Raw genomic sequence first — 16,060 nt, 5'->3', positions numbered from 1 at the left:
GCGAAAAGAACGCAACGCATGTGCGTAAAAAAGGACGGAGATCCTGAAGACAAAGAGGAGTATCTCGGAATATCTCTCGAGGTGGATATAAATTTTCTCCGCGTTGACGTCGATGGAAGATATTACAATCGCCGAGGCAATACGCATATAAACGGAAATAAGAATGATTCAATATGCCGACGACTCGAAAGACGATGAACCGTGCGATGTGTGTGCACTTTGTACGCCGCGTATATGACAATTCAATGTATCAAAATATTTTTTCCTATCGAACAACAGTAAAAGTAAAACAAATATAACACATGACAAACTTGTAAATTTATAAAATACTTTATAAAAAAAAAACGATGTACATTAAACGGTGACAAAACAAATTTGAATAATTAAAAATTTGTTTTTAATTTATTTTTATTATTCCTAAAAAAACGCAAAAGTATAAGATGTAAGTATAAATTAAGAGACACAACTTTATCTTGTATATGAATTTGCATATGCTCCTTCAAATCCTTCCAATAAAGTTAGATTCTATAATATAATAAAAAGAGAAGGAGTTTATATGAACACACACACACACAATTGTATTTATAATTATTTATAATAATAAGTAGATATAATTAAAAAATATATATGCGAAATTTATAATGTATATTTCGAATACTTAAAAAAAAAATAAATCAAATAATTAACTTTCATAAATGTAGTGATAAATTCGCTATATCACAAATTTAAAAGCATTATTATAATATATTAAAACTCTACTTTTTGGAAACATCATCGTATATCGCGATATTGCACCTGGTGAAAGTTCTTTTGCACAATGCTACAGCATCTGGAAGATTTCTTATGATAACTTAGCTCGTTGGGATCGAGAGTACGAATGACGTTGAAAACGTGAAGATTCGTTATTGTCGGGATGATGCTCGCCAACGGCAACGTAACACGCTAAAGTTCTACTAGTGATGATAATATGATAACGACAAGACCGATACGCATTGTTAAAGTTTTGCTAAAATCCAACAAGATATATATATATATAAAATCAGATAATCGAAAAATAAATATATCTTGAAATGTTTCATACATATATACAAGGTGTTTCATACATATATACAAGGTGTTTCAAACAAAATCGAGCACTTCTTCTCAGTATCAATTCTTTGAACAATTCAAAATTGATTTTTTTCACAAGAATGTTGCTAAGTTCGAGAAATATTTAAATCGAAATTGCACGGAAATGGCTATTTTGTGACAATTACGTCTATACATCGTGATACGGTTATAGGCCGTGTTATGACAATGATAGAAATTGCGCAAAATGCATAATTGCATAGCAAAGGGTTATCCGTCTCCCTTTTTAAGATCGCATATATTCTTTCATTATCGTGACTGCGATTAAATGTTTTTACCTCGGTCATCGAAGCGTTTCACGTAGCGTGCGCATCATCAATACCTCGAAGAAGAAGTGCAACGAAGGACAACGACGATCACGTACAATCGTAATTCCCTCGCTCGTATTCGCGAGATTGCGAACCTTGTTTCCAAGGACGTGATACAAAGAAAATATTGCGGATTCGTTAAAAGACGCCGTTACCTCGACGCCTTCGCCTGCAAATCTCAATTATTTCTCTTTCTATTTAACTAACCGAGGTGGCAGATAAATAGATTCTTGTAATGTAGTATAATACAAATTGTTTTAAACCTAGTATGTATATATACCCTCATTTACGGACTATTTATCAAATCTAGAATCTTTTCTTTAGAGAAATTTTTATAAAAATTCCCAATTTATATAATTTTAATTTTTAATATAAATGCATTGTGATAAGAATCAAATAAATAGTATAAGAGATATTTTAATAAGAATATTTAATATATAAGAGAATATATTAAAAGTATTATAAAGAATAAACTTCATAACTGTTTTAATAAAATATCAGAAGAATAAACTTCAAAATTGTTTTAATCAACGCTACTTTACGTAATAACTTATAAAATCGATAAATAATTTTTTTGATGAGGATGCAAGAATCAATATGAAAGGCAACAGTGAATGACATTAATAGGAGTAAGAAGATATGACTTGATACGCAGCAGATAAAATCATTATCATATTGAATCTAAATATTCTTATAACAGACGCTGTACCGTATATTCAAAGTACAAATAAAAAATAACATATTTAAAAAAAAAATTAATCTAAGTACATTAAAGCATAGTAGCCGATTGTATTAGTTTAAAAAAAAAAGATTAATTAAATGCATAATGTATGCATTTATGCGCAAATTAAAGAAGATAACTGTTGATTCATACAAGATAAAAATTTCATATCGATAAACACTATATCCCGCGTATTCAAATGCTAATTGCTCCAGAAAAGATTTAGTTTTGAATGACAAAAAATTAAAATAATTACATTTTTCGACACACACACGTATATAATATACATATATAAAACTTCTTGAAATATCTCTATCTGATAAAAGCTATTTGCACGCTGAAACCGAATTACTCTTTATACGACGCATGCGTTTTCGTCCTCAAACGAACACTGATAAAACAATGACGCAATTTTTTTTGCGAATATAAGGCAGTTTATCAAACAAGATACATTACATACAACATACGAAGAACAATTTATCCCAAAAATAGTTTCCGATTACTCGGCGTGAAATAGCGCGGAATTTCGCAGATTGCTCGTGCGAGAGAGCGACTCGCACGAAAATCGCGGACGACGACCGCTCTTTCGGCGGCGACTTGCGTACGCGCTGAATTGCGCAGTAGCGTCGCGCGTAGGTGACGAGGAAGCCCGCGGCGGCGGGCTCCGAAATCGACCGGTTTCTCGCGCGGCCACCGTCGTCGGTTACCGGCGTCGGCGACGCTTTATGAATTACGATCGTCGCGAAGAGAAAGAAGAAGAGCGAAAGAGAGAAAGAGAGAGAGAGAAAGAGAGAAAACGAGCACGCGACCCAGTTTCCTCGCGTCGCCGACCGCGCACACGTATGCACGGCCACGCGTCGCGACGACACATCACACGTACGGGGCACGGAGGGCTCCGCGCCGCGCCGCGAAACGTTGCATACGCGTGTGCATATAAGGCGTTTTCTCGCGGATCGGGCGCGCGCGACGTATCGCGAAATATCGAGACGACGCGACGACGGTGGACGACGGCGACGGTGGCCGCGCTAGGGCGTCGCGACGACGCGTCGGCGGGCCGACGCGGCGAAGCCCGCGCGCGAAAATATATCTGGAGGAAAACTCACCGGTGCGCTGCTACGCGTCGTGCGGGCTCTGTCAACTGCGCAGTTCACGGGCTAAGAGGCTCTCGGCAGGGACGTGACGCGCGCGGTGCGCGCCCGCGACGCGATACGAGCGCGAAGATGACGCTGGCGTCATCGCGCGGCATCCCGCGGCCATTTTAATTCACGACTTCGAGCCTTCGAGGTAACGAGATTTCGCTGGCTGCAGCCACTGTTAAAGAGGAGATCCCGGAGGATCAAGCGCGATTTCACGCACTACGCGAATGCCCGGCACTTTGCGATTCGACGGTCGCGGATATTGGTCTTCCGCGCGCGAAATTCACCCGCGAGGAGCAACAATCGCGACAAATACGGGACGATTCGAGAGCGACTCTACATTTGTCGCGATACGTTCGTCATGACTGATCGCGACTGCGCACAATGTTTAACGACATACGCTCAACTTCACTCTATAATTCTTTCGCGCGCATATTCACTCTGGATAATAATCGCGAGAGCCATTGGATCCGCCGCGACACTTTGTACGACATAATTTCGTCTCCGAATAACGACGCGATTCGAAATCTATTAGAGAACGATGCTACGAGCTAACGCGCGCACTTTTCGCGAAACTACGAAAACTTCCAGCGCCTTATATCACACTCGATTGAACAGAAATGAAGATTTGAAACTGTCGCGATACACACGTAATGGGCGCGAACTTGCGGAATGAGCCAGCGCCATCGCTCGGCGCGCGATCGCAAGTGCAAGCGAGAGACACCGCCATCTGTCGCGAAAAATGTCAAGCTTCGTCAGGCGCCAGCTTGACCGCACGAACGAAATATCGGCCAGCTAAACAGCAACCCCTCGCCCGCGCGCGCCCGCCTCCCACCGCCCCGCGACCTCCGTCAACGCAAACTGGGGTGCCCCGCTACCATCTGATATCGGGACAATGCGATTCGCTCGAGCAAATCGAACGCGATTGTTCGAAATGCGAATCTAAAATTTATCGGCGCGCCCTCTTTGCACAACATGGTGTAATTCCGCCGAGCGCGCACGCAAGACCCGTCGTTTCTTCTATGGCAGGTTTGCGTCACGCGCGAGCACATTGTCAGCGCGCACGGCCGATTGTTGAAAAGTCACCAACTCACCGTCTCGTTCTCCACGATGCACATGGGCTCCATTTCCATTTGCCAGGTCGCGCGCGCCCCTCACACGTCGCTCCTCGGAAACAATAACACGGGGTGGCTCGCGATGGCGATCACTCGTAACACTTCGCGACGGCAACGTGTGTCTGTTTACAAACACTGCAAGGTCACACATCGGACCGCCGTCTCCTCTCTACCCTTCCGCCACCCCCGCTCGCTCTTCGAACCGCTGAGTCGTGTTACGTCACGGGATCCGCGATCGTAGAGACGATGCTCGACGGAAGGCTCAACTCTCTTCCGAATATCCGCCCGATTGATAATGCAGAATGTGACAGTGTGATTGGACTTTATCCTTCCCGATCGGTGCCGACTGAAAGAAAAAATATAAATATGAAATGAAAAATGTAATTAGCAGGATAATAGTCTTAACATAAATTGATAAGAATAATTGCAGATAATATAATACTCAGCAAAGGTCAAATTGCAGGAGTCTACCTCGTTTCTGTAGTGTCGTAATGTATTCGGTGATTTCGAGATACTCTGTAAATTTTGTAATTTTAAAATAACAAAAACGAGCTATACTGTTCGTTTCATTTTAAAATTGTTTTGGAAAATGACACAATGTAAAAGTAAAAATTAAGAGTAATTATTATAAAATGCCTGAGAAAAAATTACATTCAGAATGCGAGTGGATTTTTCGAACTTGCACGAATGCTATTAATGTTTATATAACGATGATGCACTTTATATTTTATGATAACATTTTAAATTTACAAGAAGAAAATTCTGGTAAGTCAATAGGATAGCTTGTACAAGAAATATAATTAGTAACAATGCAAGTACAATTTGTAAAATTTCAGAAATTTCGCTTTTATCATATACACTATTCATAACAGCGTTGGATCTTTTTGCATACTGCATTTACCAGTGATTGTGATGGAAAGAAAAACTTTAATAAAAGAGACATTAATGATGTGAAATACATATCACAATAATCTATGATATTGAAGAAAAGGGTAGAAAAATTGTATAACTTTTGTAAAAAATATTCAAAACTTATATTTTAAAAGTCGTCTTAGTGAAAATTCTCAATGCGGAATTGTACAAGACGTATTCTAAGTATCATAAGGGTAAAATGGGAGGGGAGGAGGGTAAGGTATATAATATATAATACAGTACTAGTCATCTTTATGTGTTCCAAAAATAATCTAGTTGTCTCTCTCACTCTCCCTTTCTCTCTCCAAACATTACTCTCGCATTCTCTATTTTTTTCACATTCTTTCTTTTTCCCACGCTATCTATTATATCTATTACTCAATCAAGCCGTATACAAAGCCACACAAATTTGCAATTTGAGAAAGCAATGAATGCTCGCACATACATTCTTTGAGCTAATCTAATAATAATCGCACTCCAGCCTCCAACACTCTAAAGCGTTGAAGAGATACATATATTTTATTGTGATGTTAAAAGAAAAAAAATTTAGCATAAAGATAATGTAATGGAAGTATCTTATTGTACTTGACTTTTTACTTTTGTAATAACGGATCTGATACTATGGTTTCACATTTTGATTAGTTCCATACAATCACTTGTCTGTTTCTTATGTGTAAAAATTTGGAAGGCAATAATATAATTTCGTTAAATTCTCAAACATATATTCCAAACTGAACTTTGTTCTCCCTCTTTGTTGACGTATAACATACATTATAATGATAATAACGGTCGAAATACAAAAAGGAACAATACACACTTTTTTCTCGCTCTGTGACACAGGGTGGTCAAAAAATATAAGTTATAAAGCAATTATTGTGTGACACTAATAATATGCTCCTCCCACGTTGTGGCAGTATTTATTTAAAAAAAGGAAAAAAAAGAAGCACTCTTAATGCCTACATTTATAATTAAAACAAAGTATCAGATACGCAACTAAAAATCTTATATAGACATCAGTTATTAGATAATTAGTAAAAAATCACAATAAAAAAAATCAGGCGGTTCGTCGAATAAATGAAAATAAAATTCATATAGACCACCCAATTCACGGAGACGAATGGACGCGCTGCTCACTTATGTACAAATACTTATTAAAATGTATGTACACTGAACGAATTAGAAACGAACAGCAAATGTGAAAATTTTCATTAGTTTTAGAAATACGTACGCCAAACGAATGTAAACAAAATCTTTTGGTAGCATTTAATTCATGTCCGATTATAAAGCAGTACTAAAACTTTAAATATATGATATCACGTTTGCTGTTCACTCGTCATTCGCCCAGTCTATACGCTCTTTTTTCGAGTAATCTAAAGTTTTATATAATTTATACTTGCTCTGTACATATACAACCGACACTATCGCTAGCGAATTCATTATATACATAATTTGGCGGTTTTTATTTGAAAATATTTAAATATTCTTACGCCGCAATATGATCGCTACTCGACTGTTGTTTTTTTTATTTCGCCAATAGTATGACGCGTATAAATGGAAGAAGTTCCGGTCAGCTTTCACTCATTTCAATCATTTATACGAAAAAAACATAATTACATAAATATTGAGAGTCCCGCCTATTGTCTCTCATTGAAGATAATAACTGATCGTCGCGAGTATTCATAACTCACGCTTCAATTGAATAATATCATTTTTACCATTGCGTTTCTTCCTTAGATCTTACCTTATCCTCCTTGAGGTACAATCGTTGATAATCCTCCTGATAAGTAATGTACGCATTCGATTTACCAGGCTTTTGAGTAGTACCACTGCCTGGTGAATTACTGGGAGAGTTCCTTTCTTGTAACTCTCGCAACTCCTTTAACGATCTCATTACCATCTGGACATCTTTCTCTTGTTCTGTCGGTTGTACCATATTTCCTAAATTATCATCTGTAATAAAGCCATCTTTCCGTTTATCCGTTAATCCCCGCGGTGAGGAATCATCATTTATAATTTGACTGAGATAATTAGTCGCAGCGATAGTTTCCTCATTTTGTCTTTGTTCCTGTTCCTCCTTTGAAAGAGTTGTTTGCTGTGGCATAGGCACTACATCTTGAGTAATAGGCCCTATCTCCATCACTTTCTGATCCTTCTTCCTTTTCTTTGGGTCATGTGACAATTTGTGCTTAATCTCTACACATCGCTCCCTTCTCTTGTCCTTTTTGTCAGTCTTATTAATCATCATGTCGACATCTTTATCGTCTAATCTCTTGTCGCATTTAGCGTCAGCGTTCTCCTGCAGGAATCTGTGTTTTAATACCTGTGCTGACGAATAGGAATCTTGTCTATACACGGAATGATGTCCAGTTTGAGAAATTTCGTTCGGTTTAGAATGACTCACGGGATCCGGACATGCTGTAATGGAAACTACATCCTTTTTTGTTTCAGTTGTCTTTGCTGATGATTTGTGATAATCATTAACAGGTGTAATAGACAGAGAGCTGCTGGTTAAATCCATGAGATTAAATTTCTCAATGTGACTCTTAACTGGTTTTTGAGCCATTAGTTGTGCCGTAGGTACGACGGAAATTTTACCAACTGTAGAATTGTTAATGGTGACAATAGCGCTTTCCTGTTGCTGGCCATTATTCTCAACATGTTTATCTTTATGCTTACTATGTTGCTTCCTATCGGCATTGATGTCATTAGATTTTGTTGTTGCTTGACTTGCAAAGTTCGTTGAATTTTCACCGCTAATTTGAATTTTGGATACGTTTGTCTTTTCGTTTTCTTGAGACGCAACATTATTCACGCTTGCCGTATCATTCTTTGCAACGGAATTGCAAATTTGAATATTCCCAGAAGTGGCGACATTGTTTGCATTGGCCATTTCTTTTGATTTTTTCAATTTCTTCTTAATGCTAAAATCATATTAGTTTCATTGATAAACCAACATATAAATACCAACATTAAAGGATTGCATAAATATTAGGAAAAATCCAAGCTGTGTGTGTAATAATAAAAGAAAAAAGCGTAAAATATTTATATTGTGTGCATATTTAATATATTTTATGATAAATAAATAAATAAATAATAAAATAAAAATTGTACTTATGCTGAATACAACAAATAAATAAATAATTCATGCGATCTTTGTTAATGTACAAGAAATTAATGAAAAAGCATTCAAAAAAAAATTTAGTATCGACATTAAATATTTGCATACAAATCAATCTCATAGTCTACACAAATGCATTAAATTGAATATGATTCTTGCAGAATACGATTTTTTTTCTAGGAATCCGTTAATGAGTGAAGAAGTAGAAATTCAGTATTAATCCACTACAATCACCTAAAACATACAATGATCAAATGATGAAGCAACCAACTAACTACTTGACATCATGAGGATAACGTGCCAGATTTCTTGATTTTCGCTTCAGATCGCGAAATTTGCAAAGAAATTAATAAAATCAATTTTCAAGGACCTTACTTTTCAGGCATACATATTCCTTTCACCTTTGTGAAAATGGAAGAAATTACAATAAGATAGTTTCATGCGCAAAGCAAAGCACAAATAGCAAAAGTCTTCTTATCACATTTATAGAGAGAAAAACTAATATATATATATATATATATGAGAATAAATATAATATATTAATAGTGTAATGTAGTACTTACACAGGTTCAACAGGACTAGCATATTTTAACAAAGTCTGCAATCGTACACAACCAGTTGGCCACAACGGCAAAACATTAGTATCCATAAAGGTGGCAACAAATGTTTCCATACTCTCTTTTCTTGGTCTAAGAATTTTGAAATAATGTCTCCTGGCATTAGCAATTTCAAGGACTAGTTTCCTAAAATTAACATTTATATTTGTATATGTAAATAAAAATAACAAAATGCACATCTAAGTGATATTTTTTTGTAACATACTTGGCTTCATCAGTCCATGGAAATCGTTTTCGCGGTATTTTCGGTTTTTCTGTATTTTTAGAGGAACCATCTTCTTCATCGCTACTCTCTGCATCTGCAGGAGATCCTTCAAAGCCCCTGAAATTGATTGATTTTGATTACATTTGAACAAAAATATTACGAAAATTCATGATATCGCGATGACAAAGAATGATGATTAGCATTTGTTGTGACAGAATTCCTCGATCTTAATTTTCGTTTTGGTAATAACATATATAATCAAATCGCCTAATCATCGAATTATGTCTCATATCAAATGCATAATTTTTTTCGATACAAAAGATGATGCTAGTGATGAAAACTAAACACTGATACTGATGATAAAAAGCCCCGCATCTTCCTCTGCTTTCTCAATAACATGATGAGAAGAATGACAGTTAAGTAATAAAATGTATTTGCCTCCATATGCGAACATAATTGATTGTATGAATGTTTGATCAATAATTGAGAGAGCAAAAGCATATAAGCATGAATAGATTAAGGGAAAAAGATAAAGGCAGCAAAAAAAATAGGAGGAAGATAAAGAGAAAGAGCAGTCGGAGAGGCGAGCATAGAAAGGGGTTCCTCTTACGAGGGGCGCCTTACCAACAGTACCGATATATCTCCCAGTATAATTGAGGACTGAGAAATAAAAAATTACAATAAGTTTATATTTAAAAAATTATAAACTGTAGAGTTATATGTTCTAATTCTGAAAAACTGGATTTTTCCTCTATTCAATTATATGTTTAAGATTAGATTTAATATTAATAGTTCAAATTAAGTTTTTATTGTTAACAAAACAAGCTATCATTAAAGTAAAAATAGTATACAATTGTTGTAAAAATTGGGAATAAAAGCTGTAATATATCGAATCATTAAATATGCGTGAGATATAGTAAAATTACTCACTTTTCATCAGCAACTTTCTGACATTCCTTCATATATTTGTCCATAACTGATGGCATGACATTATCAATTAGTGTTTTTAACCTGTAAAGTTAATAAAATTTACCAAAATCGGAATTTTTAAAAATATAAGAAATAATTCATATATATTATATAAATAAATTACAAATATATATATATATATATATATATATATATATATATATATATATATATATAATTTGTAATTTATATATATTGTGTGTGTGTGTGTGTGTGTGTGTGTGTGTGTGTGTGTGTGTGTGTGTGTGTGTGTGTGTGTGTGTGTGTGTGTGTGTGTGTGTGTGTGTATGTGTGTATACATGGTTGCGATCTTACTTTTGCATCGGCTCGTTCACTCTGTATTCGGCATCTTTTAAATAAAGTTTCTTAGCCCTACTGAGAAGAGTAATTTTACTGCAGGGCAAAAAACGCACTAGATGACCATAAGTTTGTAATCTTATGCTAGGCAAATTCAACATTCGTAATTTCTTCTCTAGACTATAACAGAGAATATAAAAATGAGTCTTAAAATATCTTTCATGATTTGTAATTTTTTTAAATTTGTGTATAGTATATATATATATATAGAAACTTACTTAAATAGTACTTCATTAATTGCGCTATTGAAAAACTTGCTCTTGCTATCTTTGCTATTCTCCGCTTGAATCTTTAATTTATTCACTATTTCTTTTATATCCTCGGGAAGATTTTCGGGCAAAGACGCTTCTTTATTCTCCATTTCCTCCCCGTCAGATTCGACGTAAAGACAAACGCGAGATTTTCCTGAATCCGTTGTATCACGACTCGAATCATCTTCGACTCCTCTAGCTGCGTTGACGACGCTTTCTATCGCATCGTCAATGTTACTATCTTTACCACACAATCTTTTTAAATCTATTTTCTTTGCATCGTATCCATTACTATTGGACGATTTTTTCTCGAATTTTTTTAGATCAAACTTTTTCTCATTTGTTTTACTTTTTTCTAGTTTATCAGGTTTTTTCTTTTCTTCTTGATCTTCCGAAGCTAAAATCATAAAATTATTTCATACATAATACATGTAAATCGGATATTTTTAATAATTAGAATTAGAATAATACATAATGAGAAATTACCTGTGCCACCTTCCGCATCCGTAGTCTCATTCTTCTCTTTCCGTCTCAAAAGATCTAAATCTTGTTGAGAATTTTGTGCATCTTGAGTTTGATGATTTGGTGGTTTTTTCCGCTTTTTGTTATTTTCGTGATTACTTTTCTTTTCACCGCTTTCTTCAATTTTCCGTCTCTATAAGAAAACCATTATGTTAATCAAAATAAAATTTGAATAGAAAACTAACGATATCATATATATTTCTCAATTACTTTTCGCGGGTTATCACTAGTAATATCCTCTGTCTCATCGTCATCCGATGAACTAATGGTTCGCTTGTCAATTCTTTTAGGGCTATCTACATCTTCGGTGTCTTCCTCACTGCTTTCGCTGCTTTCATCATCGTCACTATTGTTGTTATTATTATTATTATGAACTAACGTATGTCTATCAGCTGCTCTGAATTCAAGAGCCCCGCAATTAATATAGAAACCCCCGTGTGCTGTAGTCATTTCTTCGGGTACGATTTCATCATACTGTCAAAGAAATATTAACAGAAATATATTTAAAAACATTATATCATATATATGTTTGAAGTTATATACACAAAATATAAATTTTACGTACAGCGTCAGTATTGTCGATAAAGGAATCATTTTCGTCGTATCCTGCGCCCAAGTCCACATATTCATCATATTTATGTCTTTTTTTCCCCATAGATGTAGATGTTCCCTAAAAACCAATGAAACATACATATTAATCGAATTTGTAGATTCAATCAAAATCAATTTTATGCATACATTAACTTACATATTTCGCTTCGAATCGTTTTGCCATGTCTCTAAGCTTATCCTCGTCATCATCATCGAATGGGTCCAATCCGTTGGTCGCATTTTCATCCCCATCCTTTTGATCTTTTCTTCGTTTTTTCTGCATAACAAATAAATTCATTCGTAATTGCTATCAAATATGCATGTGTTGTTATACGCTCACAGAAACTAGTCCCAGTTATAAATTGCACTATCTCGATTCTCTATTTACCATTTTCACTAATTTATAAAAAATTCAGATTGATCGGAGAGAATACACTGCATCTAATTGTAAGTGCATTTACAAGTGCAAACTCCGATTAGTGCGTACATCCGATTCAAACATAATTTAATATCATCACACATACATTAAATATTATACATTTAATGTATATATTCAAACATATGTCAAATTTTTATCTTTTCAACATTTTGCTACTTACGGCGCATTAAAATTCCAGCCTTTTTTAAGAATATATTTTTTTCCACAGAATTAAAATGCATAATTTTATCGTCTTACGTAAACGCGCGCGAATATATTTTATGTATAATAAAATTCAATATAATTAAATTCATATTAATTAAATTCAATTAATTCCAGATATATCCTATAAAATTATTATTAATATTGTAAATAAAAACATGATTTGTGTTTAATAAAATTCTTTAAAATTCTCTTTGAATTGAAAAGATCTGTTGATAATTAAGAAATTATTTTATCTAATGATCTATGATAAATCACTGCAGTATAGATATGAATGCTATAAATAATAAAAGTAAAATGTAAAAGCTATTACATATATATATATATATATATACATATATATACATATATATATATATATATATATGTAATAGCTTTTACATTTTACTTTTATTATTTGTAACATTCAAAATAAAAGAATTAAACGGCAAAATAATTTTTATTTAATTCATAGCACTCTTATTTTAAAACAAATCTTTAAACAATTATTATTATTGCAGTGAGTGTTAGTAATCATTTCAATTTGCATAAATATTATGAAAAGAGTAACGCATAAAAGTCTCTTGAATACAATAAAAAAGATAAAACAAAGGAGAAAAAAGAAAAGAGGCACGAATCGTCGCTGAAAGGATGCTCGATGTGTTCACCGATACCAGGAGCACATATAGCAACTAGAGCATCATCCTTGCACTTTCACGCTCTCGTATGTATGTGTCACGGTCGCGAACCACCTCTTATAGCCTCCTGATTTCCTGATACTGGGACGCTGAATCGAGTGATTGATCTTGCTAGCGATGTAATTGTTGATATTCGAGAAACGATTATCTTTAACACATACATCTCGTTCGAATCAATTTTATTAACTGTCGAAACTATGTCGAAATTAATTATTCAATCAATCAATGAGATGTATTGCTAATCGTATAATATATCGCTTTCCCTTTTTCTCGCAACATATGACTTTACAATTATTATCGGAATTCTTAACAAAAACATGGAATTAACCTAGTAACAGAATTTTCACGTGCGCATTTAATAGATTAAAAAAATTTAAAGCAGAATTAAATTAAAGAAGAGAGCACAAAAAGCATATCATATGAGCATATTGTAGTATGCCATATGGTCGGAAAATAATAAAAAAAGAGAAAAAGCGAAAGAGGGAGGAAGAGAGAAAAAATATGATAAAGCAAACCACATACGTTAAATTTGTATCTATAAATGTCAATGGAATTTTGTCAAGATCAGATAAAGGCAAGATAAGATCTATTGAACTTTCAATTGTTAATATTTACTTTGTATTTAATTGCATGATATTAAGACTAATTTTAAAACGTGGAGATTGTTGAGCAATTTTTTACGTTGTAAACTTTCAAAATACGCACCTTGTTTTTCCGAAATTAGATTCGCTAGTGATCTGTATCACGCTTTCAAAACACGTGTGTAAATCAAAACAGAACAAAAAGACGCCGAAAACATCATTAAATCTTACGATTAATCACATCCTTATACATTTCTGATATATGTATTTTCTGTATCTTTAATTAATATAATTAACATTTTTTAAATCATAAACATCGGCGAAATACCTATTGATGATTAATTAGCTCTTATAATTACTTTTTTTGCATCTTTAAATTAAAAATGAAAAAGTGAAGTCTTTAAAAACAAAAATTTATTTTATTTCTTGCCTAATTTCATTTTGTCAATTTCATTCATTCTGCCAAATACAAAAGTAATAATTATAAGTACATAATACTATTAATATATAGACTATTATTTATACTTAAATGCTTGTCCCATCAATCATTTAAAAAATAAAAAAAATCATATATATATAAACATATGTATGCAGGTATTGATAATATAGATAAATCAGACAAGGCATACGTGATTATCTATTATTTCAATAATAACTCTATATATAAAGAATACTGTTAGTATTATAAAACTAGAGAAAATGCCTCAAATAACATAATAATACATATTTTCATTATTCGAAATATTTATTATGTATTTTCTTCGACAAAAACAAAGTTCGGCATCAATTATTCAACACTATCGAGAAAAGAGACAGCAATAGATTAAATTTTGTATCCCTTTATACATGTATAAGGAAAAGAGAAGGGGAAGGGAGGATCGCGAAAGTGCGTGACATACGTTTCGAGCGGCATATCTGATACGTGTCGGCGGTCACGAGTCTCCAGTGCATCGATCTACAATTCAGAAAGGAGAGCCCGCAACACATTCTCTCGCGCGCGCGTGAAATAAGAGACTCCGCGCGACACACACGTTCACGCCGTATGTCGCGCGCTATTTCTCTATCTATCTCTCTCTCTCTTCCCGTCTCCGATCTATTTCTCCTTCGTACAACGACCAACGAAAGGGAATATGTGGTTTGTGAAATAGACGCTACACATAACGAATAAAGCATCGTATCTCTTTCTTTTCCCCAAGAACAGAGAAAGAAGAAGCGAGAAGGAGAGAGACACAGAGAGAGAGAGAGAGAGAGAGAGAGAGAAGACGAAGAGAGATGAAACGCCGGATGGTGTCGTCGCGCAATGGCAACTCTCGCATAGACGTTTTACGAGCAAAAGGGCCGCGTGAAGAATGCCGTGTTTTCGCGAGAAAGGCGCATCGCCTTCGAGTCGCGAGACTCGACGAGGCGCAGCAGCCTCGTGACAGTCTCGTGCATATGTTGGGCCCGCACGCAACGATGACGTTGACAATGCGCGGATTTAACACGGCAGGGACCGCGAATCGATCAAGGAGCCGTTTTCGCCCGTCTCAGCCATCGTGACGATGTCTTTACACGCGGATGGACGCGACGTCGCGTCTGGCACATGTCGCGCGAGATACGGGCCGCGTGACAATCGCGTCGAAGCGGCGACGCGCCGAAGCGGCCGGAGGCGTCCAAGACGGCCGCGCGATTTTCTCGCACTTTTTCCTCCTAGTCTCTATCTTCTCTCGAGATATTTCCCGTCGTTAGATACACGCGCTTGATCTTTTCTTCTCCCTCTGCGTCTCCTCTAACCGTATGTCCCGCGTGTCGTGGAACTTGACACCATACGGTCTTTTGTTTTCCCACGACGGGAATTAGTTAATCGCACGGGGGTCTCACCTCGGCCGCTTTCAGAAGCTGTGCATAGTTGAACTCGGGGCATGTCTTCTCGTTCGACTCGGGCAGGGTGAGCGTGAAGCGAAAGGAGGGCGCGAGCTGCTTGCCCATATTTCCCTTTTTCTCCTTCTTCGTCGCGTGGCCCAGGGACTCCGGGAACTCCAGGGTCTGCAGGGGTACCCGTTTCGCCTCTGACATTCCTACATTTGCACCGAGCCTAACGCGGATCACGGAAACACTGCGGACACTGCGACCGCGGCAACATGGTACCCTCTCTCACTCTCTCCCGACCTAAACACCGCGCGGACGCCGCCGCTCACACGTCGCCATCTTCGGCTCGACTGTTTTTAGAGTG

General features: G+C 35.9%; 2 protein-coding genes and 2 long non-coding RNA genes across 8 annotated transcripts in view; 1 reads left to right on the top strand and 3 right to left on the bottom strand.

Annotated features, from left to right (window-relative positions):
* Reptor-bp (REPTOR-binding partner) overlaps window positions 1–4,533 on the bottom strand; it is an 18,702-nt gene extending 14,169 nt beyond the window's left edge. Inside the window, exon 1 of the mRNA XM_083087061.1 lies at window positions 4,388–4,533. Within this exon, the coding sequence (XP_082943187.1) occupies window positions 4,388–4,426 (39 nt within the window). The 5' untranslated portion in view covers window positions 4,427–4,533. The remainder of the gene's footprint in view (window positions 1–4,387) is intronic.
* LOC145964383 (uncharacterized) lies at window positions 629–3,251 on the bottom strand. The gene is made up of 2 exons (XR_014436444.1): window positions 2,614–3,251; window positions 629–1,605 (listed from the first exon to the last, which is right to left on the bottom strand). It is a non-coding gene; the product is annotated as an uncharacterized LOC145964383 (long non-coding RNA).
* Window positions 4,393–10,121, top strand: LOC145964382 (uncharacterized). Of its 2 annotated transcripts, XR_014436443.1 has the most exons (4): window positions 4,393–4,788; window positions 4,860–5,173; window positions 5,245–5,400; window positions 8,619–10,121. It is a non-coding gene; the product is annotated as an uncharacterized LOC145964382 (long non-coding RNA). The 2 variants fall into 2 exon arrangements; XR_014436442.1 differs by having other exon boundaries at window positions 4,393–5,173.
* On the bottom strand, window positions 4,545–16,060 carry Yem (yemanuclein). 4 transcript variants are annotated; one of them, XM_083087036.1, is made up of 13 exons: window positions 15,709–16,060; window positions 12,108–12,227; window positions 11,925–12,029; window positions 11,570–11,833; window positions 11,324–11,492; window positions 10,805–11,234; window positions 10,545–10,706; window positions 10,191–10,271; window positions 9,885–9,920; window positions 9,261–9,377; window positions 9,002–9,181; window positions 7,062–8,241; window positions 4,545–4,754 (listed from the first exon to the last, which is right to left on the bottom strand). In XM_083087036.1, exons 1-13 carry the CDS (start codon window positions 15,901–15,903, stop codon window positions 4,671–4,673), a joined length of 3,123 nt encoding a protein of 1,040 aa, XP_082943162.1. In that variant the 5' UTR covers window positions 15,904–16,060; the 3' UTR covers window positions 4,545–4,670. The 4 variants fall into 4 exon arrangements, with proteins under 4 accessions (XP_082943162.1, XP_082943165.1, XP_082943163.1 ...); XM_083087039.1 differs by lacking the exon at window positions 15,709–16,060 and adding an exon at window positions 12,550–12,572; XM_083087037.1 differs by lacking the exon at window positions 9,885–9,920 and having other exon boundaries at window positions 4,546–4,754; window positions 15,709–16,059.

The sequence above is a fragment of the Camponotus vicinus genome, unplaced genomic scaffold (genome assembly GCF_025532165.1).
Source record: "Camponotus vicinus isolate PSW18456_S1 unplaced genomic scaffold, iyCamVici1.0 SCAF_13, whole genome shotgun sequence".
Classification (NCBI taxonomy): Eukaryota; Metazoa; Arthropoda; class Insecta; order Hymenoptera; family Formicidae; genus Camponotus; species Camponotus vicinus.
Note: the sequence above shows the minus strand (reverse complement) of the source record. Positions and strands in the feature narration are given on the sequence as shown.